This window comes from Anopheles arabiensis, chromosome 2 (assembly GCF_016920715.1).
Source record: "Anopheles arabiensis isolate DONGOLA chromosome 2, AaraD3, whole genome shotgun sequence".
Lineage (NCBI taxonomy): Eukaryota > Metazoa > Arthropoda > Insecta > Diptera > Culicidae > Anopheles > Anopheles arabiensis.
This window is the reverse complement of record NC_053517.1, coordinates 102,279,008-102,293,207: the sequence shown is the minus strand read 5'-3', so window position 1 is coordinate 102,293,207 and position 14,200 is coordinate 102,279,008. Positions and strand designations below refer to the sequence as shown.

Below are 14,200 nucleotides of genomic sequence, written 5' to 3'. Positions count from 1 at the left end.
GTGAGCTTAAACCGCGGACAGCAATATTCAAATTCAAATTGAAATAGTTTTCTTTGACGAGCAATTCTCGGAATCCCCACAACTGACATGTTCTACTTATTAGGAACGTTAAATTTTAACGGATAAAACTAAAAAGTGCCAGGTAAACAAACGTGCATCATCGCGATAAGTAACAAATGAGGATAGCGATCCTTGAAACAGCAACCCAAGCGCCACAGATTAAGCTTAAACGACTGAAAAATTAAATATCTGTGATTTTCGGTAGGATAAATGGAAAATCGGTAGTTTTAGGGCGGTCATCTGTGAATCGGTAGGCATATAAAAAATCGGTAGGAATGCAGATAAATCGGTATTTCTGGTCACTCTGTTCGACACACCGCCGAGGGCGATTGACGTTTGTGGCAACGGAAAAGTTTGTTTACGTGTCGGCCGGTCGATATTTTGCATGAAATAGCGTATTTTTTCCTCCAACACGAAAAGGGCAACGGAATCAAGGTGGCGAACAGCAGCAGCCAGGGAAAAACGAACGAACGCACACCCGCCACACAATGGCATCGAAGTTGGAAATAAACATCCGCAGCTTGATAGCACAGTGCGAGGAGATAGTGGCGGTCGACAAACAGGACTGGCGGTTGAAAAAGTACATCCGATCGCTGGACATCATGATCCAGGAGCTGGAGGAACAGTTTGAGTAAGTTTTGTGCGAACCAGAGGGTGTGTCGGACCCTTCCACATCACAGAACATAACACTAACTGTTTGCCGTTTTTCATCCAGTAAACCGGAAGACAAGGTTTTGGAGGACTATCAGAACCGCTGCACCGAACTGAAGCAAGCGTCCAGCTACGTAGAACCAACGCCGGAGGAGAAGCGACGCCTGCGAACGAAACCGAAGGCCACCGATCCGGCCGGAGACGATGTGATGCGCGAGGTGCGCCAGTTTCACGACCAAAAGTACGAAAAGGAGCTCCGCAGCGAGCTGTTCAATGGGAACTTTTCGACGATACGGCGGCGAGCGGGCCAGAAGGTGGCAGAAAATCTGGAACAAACCGTGAAACAATACTCAACCGAGCAGGAGCGGCTTGCGGAGGATATGCTTAAGGTGGGGTGACGTGTTGGGCGTGTTTTATCTGCGAGTTGATAAGCTAACGCTATGTCTTTTCATTATCTTTCGCTCACAGTTAACGAGAAACTTAAAGGAACAGACGGAAACGGCTGGAAAGATCCTGAAGAAGGACACCGAGGTACGGAGATGGAGCTGGAGCTTCCGCTTTTTAAGAAGGAATAATCAATTTAACCATTTTTATTGCAGATCGTTTCCAAGTCTGCCAAGCTAACTGACCAAAACACATCGTCGCTAACAACCGAATCCACCAAGCTGCAGGAAAACTCAAAGAAAGCCTGCAAATGCTGGATGTGGCTGATGATAGTATTCGTTATAATAACGTTCATATGTAAGTAGTTTCGGCACAGTGGAACATGCTGAATTTTAATAACTATTTTTCTCTCTGTTCTTTTACAGTTATGGTAATGTTTATGAAAATAATGAAAAAGAGAGTTTACTAAAGCACACTCCAGGAGGAGTAGAACGATTGGTTACGGGGACACAAGACGAGCAAGAAAAGACACAACGCATCCAAGTAGGCCGTGCGCACGTGTTTGAGCATAGCAAGAATCAAAAACCGTTGCCGTTTTTCTTTTTCGTTTGTTTTGTTGATCAGTATCTGCATTTTTTTGTTTGTTGCTTATTGTAAATTTTGCCTTTATTGCGCGTGTACGAATATACTATAAAACAATTTTTCTAAAATAGCTTGCCTTTTTCTCTCGTTCCCTTTTCTTTTTCACAAAAAGTGTGATATACATGAGGTACTGTTTTCTTCCACTGTTGGTGTAGCATGGGTGCCGCAATGTGTGGAAAGCCTGTGCGCAAATTACAAATGGGAAACTTTATTCTTCTTAACACAATAAATTCGACCGGAAGGTCCGCCCAGCGACGTGGAAGACCGCAACAAAACCGCCCGCTCACATGCCGTTGTAGGCCGGGCCGCCGCCACCCTCCGGCACGACCCAGTTGATGTTCTGCGTGACGTCCTTAATGTCGCACGTCTTGCAGTGGATGCAGTTCTGCGCGTTGATCTGCAGCTTCATGTTGCCGCCCTCGTCGTTCGCCACGTACTCGTACACGCCGGCCGGGCAGAACCGTGCCTCCGGGCCGTCGTAAATCGTTAGATTGTTCTTCACCGGCACCGTGTCGTCCTTGAGCGTCAGATGGGCCGGCTGGTCGCCCTCGTGGTTGGTGCCGGTCAGCGCCACCGAGGAGAGCAGATCGAACGTCAGCTTGCCGTCCGGCTTCGGGTACTCGATCGGTTTGCATTCCTTCGCCGGCTTCAGGCGGGTGTGGTCGGGTGAGCCGTGGTGCAGCGTCCACGGTTCCCGCCCGCCGACCAGAATGCTGAAGCCACTGTACGCCACACCGCCAAACAGGCCGAGCCCGGTGTGGAAGCTGGGCCGGGAGTTTCGCACCTTGTACAGATCCTTCCACACGTACGATTCCTTGATGCTGGAAAATAAAAACCGAAAATATTAAAAGCCGCGTTGCACGCACCGCAAAATCTGCCCCACCACTTACCGATCGGGATAGTCCTTCGGCTCCAGGCCCGCCTTTTCCTGCGTCGCACCGGAGAAGATCGCCTCGCAAGCACTCTCCGCCGCCAGCATGCCACTCTTCATCGCGTAGTGGCTGCCCTTGACGCGCGGCACGTTCATGAAGCCGGCGCCGCACCCCACCAAACAGCCGCCCGGGAACGTCAGCTTCGGAATGCTCTGGAAGCCGCCCTCGTTCAGTGCCCGCGCACCGTACGCAATGCGGCTGCCGCCCTCGAACGTGCTGCGCACCTTCGGGTGCGTCTTGAACCGCTGGAACTCCTGAAACGGGCTCAGGTACGGGTTCACGTAGTCCAGCCCCACCACGAACCCGACCGCCACCAGCGGCGTCGGTTCGTTCAGATGGTACAGGAACGAGCCGCCGTACGTGTGCCGGTCCAGCGGCCACCCGATCGTGTGCTCCACCAGCCCCGGCTTGTGGTTTTCCGCCTTGATCTCCCACACCTCCTTCAGCCCGATGCCGTACGTTTGCGGGTCGTTCTCCGCGTTCAGTCCGAAGCGGGCCATCACCTGCTTGGACAGGTGGCCCCGGCAACCCTCCGCAAAGATGGTCGTCTTCGCGTGCAGTTCCATGCCGCGCGCGAACGTATCCTTCGGCGCACCGTCCTTCCCGATGCCGACGTCCCCGGTGGCGATGCCCTTCACCGAACCGTCCTCGTGGTACAGTATCTCCGAGGCGGCCGTACCGGGGTAGATCTCCACGCCGAGCTCTTCCGCCTGCTGGCCGAGCCAGGCCACGACGTGACCCAACCGCACGACGTAGTTGCCCCGGTTGTCCATCGGCCAGCCGGGAAAGATCGGAATGGGCAGCTTGGCCGACTCGGTGAGGTACGAGAACTTGTCGTGCGTGACGGGCGTGTTGAGCGGGGCTTCCTTTTCCTTCCAGTCCGGGATCAGCTCGTTCAGGGCGACCGGATCGAGACAGGCGCCGGACAGGATGTGGCCCCCGACCTCAGCCGCCTTCTCCACGAGACAGACGCGCAGCTCCTGGCCCTTCTCCGCCGCTAGCTGCTTCGCCCGGATCGCTGCGGAGAGACCGGCCGGACCACCGCCCACGATGAGCAGATCCGCTTCGTCGACGAAACGCTCCATGTCGACCTCTGGGGGGTGAAAGAGGAAAAGAAGGGGGGGATGTGAAGGTAAACGAAGTGGCAGGCACCATTTTCTCAACTCACCTCCCCATCGTGGATCCTTATCCCGCGGGTGAATCGTGTAGTGGGTGGTGATTTTCGGGAACTGTGCGGAGGCCTCGGAATAGTGCCGAAGTTGTGGCCGCTGGAGCAGTGTTCGAGTATCTGCGGAGAAAGTAAGCAACGACCATGTCTCAATTACGCCCGATTGTGTAAATCAACTCTAGCAACAAGTAGGCAGAGCCAACCAGTCGTCTTGACAACATTCGCGCTACGTCGACCAAGGTCAAAGTCCAACTGTGCAACTCGTGGGTGTGGGAGAGCGGGAAGATGAAGGGGGGGGGGGAGAGATCGGCAAACTGATTCACTTTATTTCACTTACACTTGGCAATGTTGAGCATGTTTCGAGCCATGTTGTTCGTATATGTACGTTCGTCCTCACAATTCGAGCCAACAGGCAAACACCTTTGTTTTTTTTTTGGTTTCGTTATGTAATTAAGCAGCCTTCCTCTACTGCGAAGGCTCCAATTCTTAAACCTCGCGTGCAGCGGATAAGGGAAGCGTCTGGAACACTCGCGGAAGTTGGTTTCGCACTGTGTCGAATGAAATCAAGCACCAACAACACCTCAATTGATCTCGCGGCTTTGGCGCACCGATCGCAAGGAAAGTGCGTCCGCTCGGTCGGTTCGCTTGGGCGTTCGTGCTTTCCGATGGCGGTCGTGGTGTAATCGTGGACTTCGGGCTGACCAGCGATTGAAGCGGTTCCAAAACACAGCTGAGCAGCGACTGTGTTTTGTTGATTGAAAGGGAATGATAACTTCTTCTTCTTCCTGTTCGTGTGTTCTTGGCCGGTTGCAAGTTGCGACGGCCGTCGGAATCTCGCGCCCCACTGACCTTTGCTCACTTCGGGTTCGGTTTAGGATTTGGCACGGAAATGGGGATCCTTTATTGTTTATTTACATGATACTACACTTTTTTTTTAGTGTCGTGCATTTATAATTAGAAGAAGCGAAGGGAAAATGTATTTTCCTTCCCCCACCTGGCGTGCAGCTGTCAAAAAAACGGTCGAAAGGGCGCGCGACGTTTGAAACGTCTGATTGAAATTTAAACTCACGGCTGTCAAAACCGTTACAATTATTCTAGATGTTCGGTTTTGTACGTTGAAAACTTCGTTTGGTATTTAAAACTAATTATATTACAAGAAAGTATGTAAATGTAGATGAAAATGATGAAATATGACATCATAATTCCTTCCCTTTTTTGTATCCTTTACCATTAATCAACATAGAGAAAAACCAGATTTTCAGGGATGTCAAACACGGAGCCGGCTTATCAAAAACCAATTTACAAGGATCATCAAAGCGACAAGCCGACAAAAGGATACACCGGCTCAGCGGATGCCGACAAGGACAAGAACCATTTCAATTGGATCCTTACAAAATCCAGCAAACTAATGAAGATCCTAGTTTTCTCACGTTCATTCATAAAATTTTGAGTCATGCTTAGAAGATGCTTAAACATATGGAATCTTCCCGTTCTCAGGGAAATCAAGGTCATAAGCATGAGTAATTTTGGGTCAAATGCACACTTTTTAACGCGAGACAATCCTGATCGGTACTACTGCACTTGTCGCGGCCTCCAAAATGCCGACAAACGGGGTGCCTCAATTAGTTGCGCCTCAAGTGCGGTGCGCGCGTCCGTACGCAAAAGCACTTACGCACATGGTTTGCGCGGGGCATGTTGTGTGAGAAATAAAACCACCAAAAATTTAAACTATACCGCGCGACAGACGTCACCAAGTGGATGCTTCCGTTGGGTGTCCGTGTGCTGCTGCCGCCGCCGCCGCCGCTACCGGTGTGACAAAAGCCGCAACCATCCCGGCAACGCGCGTCCTTGGGTGTAATTAGTAGCACTTAAAATTCAATTACACCCGTCGCGACGCATTTGATCCACTTGCAAAGGGAATTTGTGACACACTGTGAGACGAGAAGAGCGGGGCGAAATAAGTCAGCCATTACGAGAGGAAAAAAAGGTATCCTTTCCAAACACAAATTCAATCATGTGTTTCGATTTTCGTGCGTATCCTTCTTGCCTCATGCGTAAATTGATGGCGGACATTCATGGCACCGCCTACTAAGCGACCGGCCCGGTCGGTGTGTGTGTGTGCGTGTTTCCACTTCCGATGGGTTAGTGTGTTTGTTTTATTGGCCCTTTTGCCGGTACACGGCCAGACAGACACATGGTGCACGGTGCACGTCCCACGGTGACCATCGTTAGGACCCCATTAATCACCTTTGGCCAGGAGTGCAGCCAGCCCAACGAGACAATCGCTGCCGGCCGGCCCGTGTAAATGTGTTGTTAGTTTTTCTCCAATCCCACCCAGAACCGTTATTACCGCACGGTCGCGGTCATCTTCTGTCCGACATTTCTTCTGTGTTTTTGTTAATTCTTTCCCGCTTACCTTTTCCCCCATTTGCGCTGTGTGGGCTCTACCGTTGGCCGGTTAGGGGTACCCGGCTTTCCTTCCTTCGGTGTCTCATTTCGTGCCGTTTCTCGCAAGTCATAATTATAATATTTCACCGCCTTGTTCGTTTCGGCCCTTCAAATGAGGCGGAGAGAGAGAGCGAGGAGAGGAAAGGGGAAAAAGGTTGATCCTCAAACCATTTTTGAGACGGCCGGAACCGTAAGCACCACCAACGAGGGTGGGGAGGGGCAACGGATTGGGCGGCCGGGGCGGAAGAAACGATCCTCAATTATCCGTGGACAGGACCTGACAGAATGACTTCCTGTTTCTTCGGATGATTGTTGCTGCACCGTCTGGCACCGTTTACTAGGTCATCCGGACGGGGAGGTAGATTGTTGGTTTTCTAAAGTTTGTTTGTTTTACAGGTGGTTGAAAATTGGGAAGAAATTGCTACGGCATGAGCAAACAAAAAAAAAAACAGAAAAGAAATGAAGTTGGATTTTAAATATAAATTGATTTTTTAGTTAATTTTCCGTTAAATTTCCTCCAGTGCCTGGTGTGTCCTAAGACTTCCTTCACCCATGTGCGAGTGCATTCTGGCGATCAGTAACCCAAAAAACACCTCACAAAAAGGGGAAAATAAAACATAAAACAAAAAGGGACCCACGGGGTCTTCGTCTGGCTTCATTTTTCACGGGCTCTTACCACCCTCGGCTCCCATCACCGATCACTTCCACCGAGCAGAAAAAGGGAGAAATTTAACAATTATTCCATCACCGTGGTAATTTTCAGTTGTGAACGATAACTTCCCAAATTGTGGCCGGACCCCCCAACGATTGACCGTTGGCAAAAATGAAATATTCTCGGCCGGTTCGCTTTTTCCGGCCGTTCACTTGGGCAGGCGTTTTTTTTATTTTGGTTGTTTCTTCCCCTTCGGTTTGGGGTGCCTCCCCGTGGGCGCCTACCACGACGGCGTTAAGGTCTTGTTAGTTTGCCAGCGTAAGGCTTATCCTGATGATGTCCTGCTGGGCACGGAGCAGAGGATGTGTGCGACTTTGGGATCTTTATCGTATTTATCCCTCTCTTCGCCCCATCGCGATCGCTGTTTGATCGTGTTCGAATCGACCTTTTTGTAATAGAGTTGCTGGTCTTGGTGACATTTGGGCGTAACGTTTGGGGGAGGGGAGAAAGAATAGGCTTAACGATTATCTGAGCCGTAGATAGAACGTTACTGATAAGCGTTTATTAATTTGCCCTTATCTATCGATACTTGGCGTACGTGTTGTGCCACACGGATGGAACGTAAATGGATGTAATAAATAGTGGAATTTATAACACCAATTAGAAGATGGCAAAACTAATCAGAATAAGGAAGGCAAGAATTCAAATCATAAAATACAAATCTAAAACGGATTATTAGGTAGAATGTACGAGAAGAAACTGGTCACAGTGATTAGAGAAAAATGGCAAAACATGGCGGAAAAGTTTCTCTTTATTACAGTTTTTATCGCAGAAAAGCCTTGACGAACCGATATCATAAAATTGACATTCCTTACATTCCATCACTGCATCGGAAATGCCTACCTTTTTGAGGGCACAATTTCGCATCAAATGCTACCGTTCGGAGGTTTTTCCCCCAGCCGGGAATTTCCACTGTTTGTTTATTTTGACCTCCCTAATCTCACTGTCACAATTGTTTTATTATCTTCCGTTTTTTTCTAGAATGACTTCATTGCCAACTGCACCATCTAGCCCGCATTCCACCATGTTACACTTCCGGTTTCCGGTTCGACCGCAGCGAGGATATGTGCAGGCACACCTTCTGTGCAGTTCTGTGCAGAGACGTCCTCTCATTATCACTACCAGTGGTCCAACAGTGCGCAAACAGCTTTACTTTATGACAAGGGCATGATTACAGGACGCACGAGGCCGAAGGGCCGGACAAGCAAAAAACAAAAGCACTTGTCCCTTACCGGACGAAGATACGCCTCAACAAAAAAAATCCGGAAGACACATAACAGGCGGCCAGCGAAGAACGGGCATACCATGGGGGCAGATAGGATAGCGCACTGGCACGACACAAGTTGGGAATTTGAAACAAAACAAACAGCCGGTCGGTCAGTCAGCCAACTCAGCCAGCCAAGCCTGCCGGACCCGGCGAACTCTGGCGCCATGAAGTGCAATTTTCAAATTTGAGAAAACTAATACCTCTCAAGTGGCTTTGTTCACATATTTTCTGCCTGACTTTTAACACTCGCTGAACCGGGGGTCTTGGCGGGGTCGGGATGTGTTTTTAGATTTAGCAATTCCTCTACTTTTTGTTGTTGTTATTGTTGTTCGTCTGCCTTTGTGCCACTTGCATGCTGTGCTTCCGCTTCCTTCCTATTATTTGTGGCCAGTTTTTGGTGCTCTCGTTGCCCATTTACAATATCTGTGCAGACGGTTGTTTGTGACCGATATTGGTTTTAGCAAGTCGGGTCCAGGGTGAGAGGAATTGATGGGTTTTGTGGAATTTCCAAAACTCGTCCCAAACGCCCCGTCTCCCTGGCGTGTGTGTGTGTGTGTGGACAGGGCTGTGAGGGGGATTATTTGTTGTTGAAAGGTTGTATTATTTATTTCGTGACCGGGTGGGTTGGGCCTCCAGTAAAGATAGGAGTCCTAATTTTAGCAAAACCCACAATCAATTTCACCGCTAAGTTTTATTTTTTTGAGCCATTAAGGCAGAGACACGGTCGCTTTTTGGCAAATTGGTTAGGGGCAACAAGGAGGGAAAAAACAAGCATATGGAACAGGCATGAACGATAATATTGTTCGAAAGGAATGTTATTTTTATGATTCTGCAAGAATGTGAAGTCAACAAGGTTAGGACGCGACAGTTTATGCTTAAAAAGTTACTTCCTGCACTTTGGATTGTGGGAAATTACGGCGCTGAGGTTGTGTTGGCCCTTTAGGAATGTGCACGTGTGAGGAGCAAGGAATGAAAGAATGAAGTGTTTGTCGCCGCAGAAGCTCTGCATGGAAAAACCAGAATTAAATGAATGGAAAGATTGTAGATGGTGGTTTACCTCGTTGAATGACTTCTTACTTCCAATTGCCGGGACTGTAACAAATGTTAAAATAAAGACTGTAAGCATAAGTTATAAAAAAATTTTGGGAATTGGATTAGAATGAATTAGAATTAAGATGATTTTGGATGTGCTAGATCAATCAGCTCGCATACAGAGTCATTCAGAGACAAGGATAGGGTCTTCTAGAAAGATAGAATTTTACGAGTATAGGTGAGGAACCACTCAAGGTGCCTTTTTTAAACATTTGACAGTACAGTTAGATTAATGTTTTCTTGTGACTATCAAAGTATAAATAATTATAAAAACAATATTTTAGGTGTCGTTACAAGCTAGCCAATCGCTCGATTCGTTACACTGTTACTAGTTATATGGATTCTATAGCTACTCCTTCCTGAATTGACGGATGGTCTAATGTTGAGATGCACTTACTTCTTATAAGACAAGATGTGTTTCGATTCCCATTTGTACCTACACCAAAGTACAATTAAATGGTTTTATGTGGTTTTTTAACAGGTACATTTGAGCCTCACACATAATCCTTTATTATGTATGTGATGAGATCAATCTCGTGCTCAATCGTAGTCGTCGTAAATGTCTTCAATCAAATATTTTGCTAGAATCCTTGTAATAGTAATACATGTTGTGTGCGAGTGAGATTGTTTAATGCTAATGTTTAATGATATGAGCATTTTTATATCATCTTTTAACCTGCTTACTTTGTGGGTTTTCATTTTTGCAATCGATCCTTTCTTATTGATCCACTAAATCCAAGGAATTTTAATTCAGGCCACATTTAGGTCGTAAGCTGTTATTCAGAATATCTTATTTGTGGTTAAATACACTTAATCTTTTATAGATTTTGCTATTAAGAAATAAATCTCCTTTCCTCAAATCGCATATGGAATTTGATCCTCATATACGAGATAATTATTCTAAGGTCCTATGCACTAATTTGTGCTAATCTAAGGCTCATCATGATTGATTGCATTTGTTCATCTAATATGCAGCAGCAGAATCAAAGCATAGTTAGTTTCGTTGCGGATACTTTTTCTGATGCTTCCGATCGCGCCTCTGAATCTTTTGAACCTTCCCAAACCAAACAGCAGAACGTCCTTTCGCTCGCCGCTGTTTGCCATTGGCGTCATCAATTGTCCGCGCGCGACACATGTACGACACGATGCTTATCTTAAATGCCTTTTGGCTTTGGCTCCGAGATTTGTCCACCCCGAGCCGGAGACTGTGCAAGCCACAGAAGAAGACAAGCAGAAGAGCAAGGAAGCACCAAAGCGCACCAGAAAGATGTTTGTTCCCACCACACCAACCAGAATAAAAAGGCCCAAGCGCCACTTGGCGCGCAGTGAAAAAGAGGGCCGCCGAGACGGCCCAAAAATGCATGCAGCAGGCGAAAAGGCTGGCCAAAAAGTCAAATAAAGCGGAGCAACGGTGCACACGTCTCCGGCGGTAGCGGTAGTCTGCGTTGTCGCCGCGATCCCCTGATCCTCGAACACCACTGGCGACAGTCTTCCCCGGGCAGCCGTAGTGCCCCTTTTTACTTTGGTGCTTCTTTCTCTGTCCGCTTCAGTAAGAAGTTATGCATATTTGTTTAAGTGTTCGCCCTCTGTGTGTGTGTTTTTCCTTCGGCAAACGAGATCAACCGTCCCACTGCGTTGCAAAACGGATTTGATCGGACTATCGTGCGAAGGCATCGGGCATCTTCATGAATGAGCCCGGCGGTGGGTTTAAACACTGGCGAGCGTGGCCATACGTCTCGCCAGCAATACGTCACACTTGACCCCCGGGCTAGAGCACGCATCGGGGGTGGTCGAGGAAGGAAGCGACAGAAGACAAACGACACAACGACGATGCTACAGTAAGATGCCGTGCCCGATACCGATGACACATGGAAGTGACCCTTAGCAAAGGGAGAGAGAGAGAGAGGAAGAGGGAAAACACGGATCGTACAAAGCACTGCTGGAAGCTGGCGGCAAACGTTGGTCGGTCGGTTAAACACACACACACACCATGCTGCTGCACTTTACCGTTTCGCAAAACAGCAGGAACCGATGACAGACGATCGGTGCTGATCAATGGGTGTAGCGAAGGGAAAAAGCCTTTCCACCGTTTGTTGGCACCATGAATGAGTTTTCGCATGGCAAACGGGAATTAGCATAATTTTTGGGAACTAATGCGCCCAGCGGGTGGCTGTCTGTCGTAACCAATTCCGACGATTCCGACGTCCGGGAGCGTCGTCTGTCCGGGATCGGGATTGGGATGACAGAGCTTAGATCGTGCTTACTTCCACGTTGTGATGTGATTAGTGGCAAAATCGTCAGCGATCGTCGGTTGACTCTGTTGTACTATTGAACGACCCAAACACCATCATGATCGTCTTCCCCAGCTAGAAGTTGTTAATGATGTGTAAACACCGCTCCAACTACGCCCGGTAATGATAATGCCTGCCTGCCATCGCCGTTGTGCTATGCCGATTTTTTCGGAGCCTTTTTTGGGGGCGACATTACCAACGAATTACCGGCTCTTCTTCATTTGTCCGTGCGCACACTCCCAATCAGCGCTAAAATTGAGCCAAACTGCAAAGAGTTGGCCTTTCACCCGCGCCACGGAGGACCACCTAGATGCGAGCGACGAGACCCACATGCCACCCGTACCGGTGCTGGAAAGTATAGCAGAAACGAACGATTGGGGACCTCTCGCCCAATTGGGGCTCATTTTAATACGCCTCTACGCCGCGACTGTCTTGTTGGACCGAAAATTAGAGAAAATTAGCTTAACGATGGCAGCGTAACGAGCCGCAACCGCAGTGTGGCAGAAGGGCAGAAACCAGGGAGACCTTTGGGCAAATATGCACCATACCCTACCCTTCTTCCATCCCCTTTTATGTCTTCTAAAAGGTAAGTAAGTCATTATTTTCTGTCTCTCCCCATTTACACCCCGTTTGGAGTGAGGGCTGGTGTGGCGTGGCGCCCTTTTTGGGGGGTTATTGGAGGGATGGTGAGACGCTAATGGGGTCCCGGAGCTCGGGGTCCCGTAGTGTGATGTTGATGATCTATCTGCCTAACCAACGATGCCGCAGGGTCCCATCATCATCGTCGTTGTGGCTTGCTCGGACCGCCATGTTACAGCGATCAATTCGATCGTGAGTGTGTGTGTGAGCGTTTTGACTTGCGTGTGGCCTCTGGGATATGGGGTTTGAAGCTAGGCGCCTCCATCAACGAGTTTCCAAACCTTTCCCCTTCGCGATCACCGATTCGCTTGACCCAGGTGCCTAGCGGCATCCTTCCAACACTGTGCTCTGTCTCTCTCTCTCTCTAGCTCTACATGATGTTTTGCTAATCAACCCGGAATGACGGAGGCGATTTTCCATCCATTTCATGCCGCGCTGCGTAATCGATTTTCGACGGAAGTTATCTCTGGATTATTCTTTTTTTTTTGGTTATTCACCGAATTCAACCGCCAAAGCTACGGGTTTGAAAATGAAAACACAAAGAGCGAGGAGGGGCAGCAAAAAAACAAAACAGCCACGTCATAATCAAAATGTGATAATTACCAACCATTGAAGAGCGCGCGAGATTTGGATCGTAGACTGAAAGACCGCGTTAGGGCCGTTGCAGGAGGGATTTTGGAGTAAAACGGATAATTGAAAATTAGAAAATTGAAAACAGATACAAACGGGTGCGTGTACGTGGTTGAGTCCTTGCCATCCCCGACCGTACAAGATCACATCCGGCGTGAGTCTGAACCTGTCAACAAAACAAGGGTAAAGCCGCCAGGTGGGCCGCCCCGTCCTCCGAGCTCGTGCGCTAATCATTCCATTTCCTGCACTAGAACACATTTTCAGGTTCACCCCGTGTGCCTATGTTGGAGCCCGAATCAGCGATCGCATCAGCTCCGTCTTGGGTGATCCAAGATACTATCACGGCTGATCAAGTGAAGGCTCCACTGCATGTGTGTGTGTGTGGTTTTTGTCTTGTTGTTGTAGGAGCCTACAGGGCAAAATATGATCATAAAAAAGCAAGCTGCAGATTGAATAGAGCGAAAGGCAGCAACAACAAAAAAGGTCTAAGCCTGTGTGGAGCCATCTGGGGATCGTTGGGGGGAGGCCCAAGATAGTATAGATTGTGGCAAATGGCACGTGCTACGAAAGGGGAAGAAACGTGGCGGATAAGAATGTTACCAAATTTATCAAACATGTGCTACACGGCTGGTTTTATTGATGCGTGAAGGCCCCGGTGGCCCCCAGACCAGCGTAGGATTCGGCAGATTTCGTACCCAAGATTGGGGGATAACGAATCAATATTGTCGTGTTTTAGGCGAACACGATGATCTTTGGAAAAGATATTTCCGTGTGTTGTGAGGCGTTTTGAAAAGGAATTTTATCACTCCTAGCATTATTTAGATGCATGAGGGGCCTTGTGAGGCCCCAAGCCAACACCCAAGACAACAGAAATAACACTCTCTTTCTCTTCTGTTGTACGTTAGGCTGTGTTTGCTTCCCAAAACCATATCAGATGCTCCTTATGGGGTCGACTAATAGTTAAAGGTACTTAAAAACACGTTCCGCTATTCAGCTAGCACCGGCAGGCACGTTCCCTTTATTCACATACACATAACATTGTGTATCGATTATGCACGCCTATTGTACGGCCGAGCTTTGAGCTTGGATGCTAACTACGGATAATTATGCTGCCAGAAAAAAATAGGCAGCAAATATCTATAATCTACCCTGACCGATCAGAGCCCAAAGGGTAACCATAAACCGGGCGGAGGAAGATGATCATGATGATGATGGAAGTGGCCGTACAAAATCTATCAAGCAGAATAGAATGCACTGTAATCTCTCTCTCTCTCTCTCTCTCTC

The 14,200-nt window shown here is 48.4% G+C and overlaps 2 protein-coding genes across 2 annotated transcripts; one reads left to right on the top strand and one right to left on the bottom strand.

Annotated features, from left to right (window-relative positions):
* The first annotated feature begins 378 nt into the window (after positions 1 to 378).
* Positions 379 to 1,807, top strand: LOC120894665 (vesicle transport protein USE1). The gene is made up of 5 exons (XM_040297385.1): positions 379 to 691; positions 776 to 1,100; positions 1,180 to 1,242; positions 1,311 to 1,452; positions 1,521 to 1,807. The coding sequence occupies exons 1-5, from the start codon at positions 549 to 551 to the stop codon at positions 1,562 to 1,564; spliced, it is 717 nt and encodes a 238-aa protein (XP_040153319.1). The 5' UTR covers positions 379 to 548; the 3' UTR covers positions 1,565 to 1,807.
* A 114-nt stretch (positions 1,808 to 1,921) lies between these two features.
* LOC120894664 (electron transfer flavoprotein-ubiquinone oxidoreductase, mitochondrial) lies at positions 1,922 to 4,771 on the bottom strand. Its single transcript, XM_040297383.1, has 4 exons — positions 4,175 to 4,771; positions 3,838 to 3,957; positions 2,628 to 3,762; positions 1,922 to 2,558 (listed from the first exon to the last, which is right to left on the bottom strand). The coding sequence occupies exons 1-4, from the start codon at positions 4,203 to 4,205 to the stop codon at positions 2,021 to 2,023; spliced, it is 1,824 nt and encodes a 607-aa protein (XP_040153317.1). The 5' UTR covers positions 4,206 to 4,771; the 3' UTR covers positions 1,922 to 2,020.
* Between the last annotated feature and the right edge of the window lie 9,429 nt (positions 4,772 to 14,200).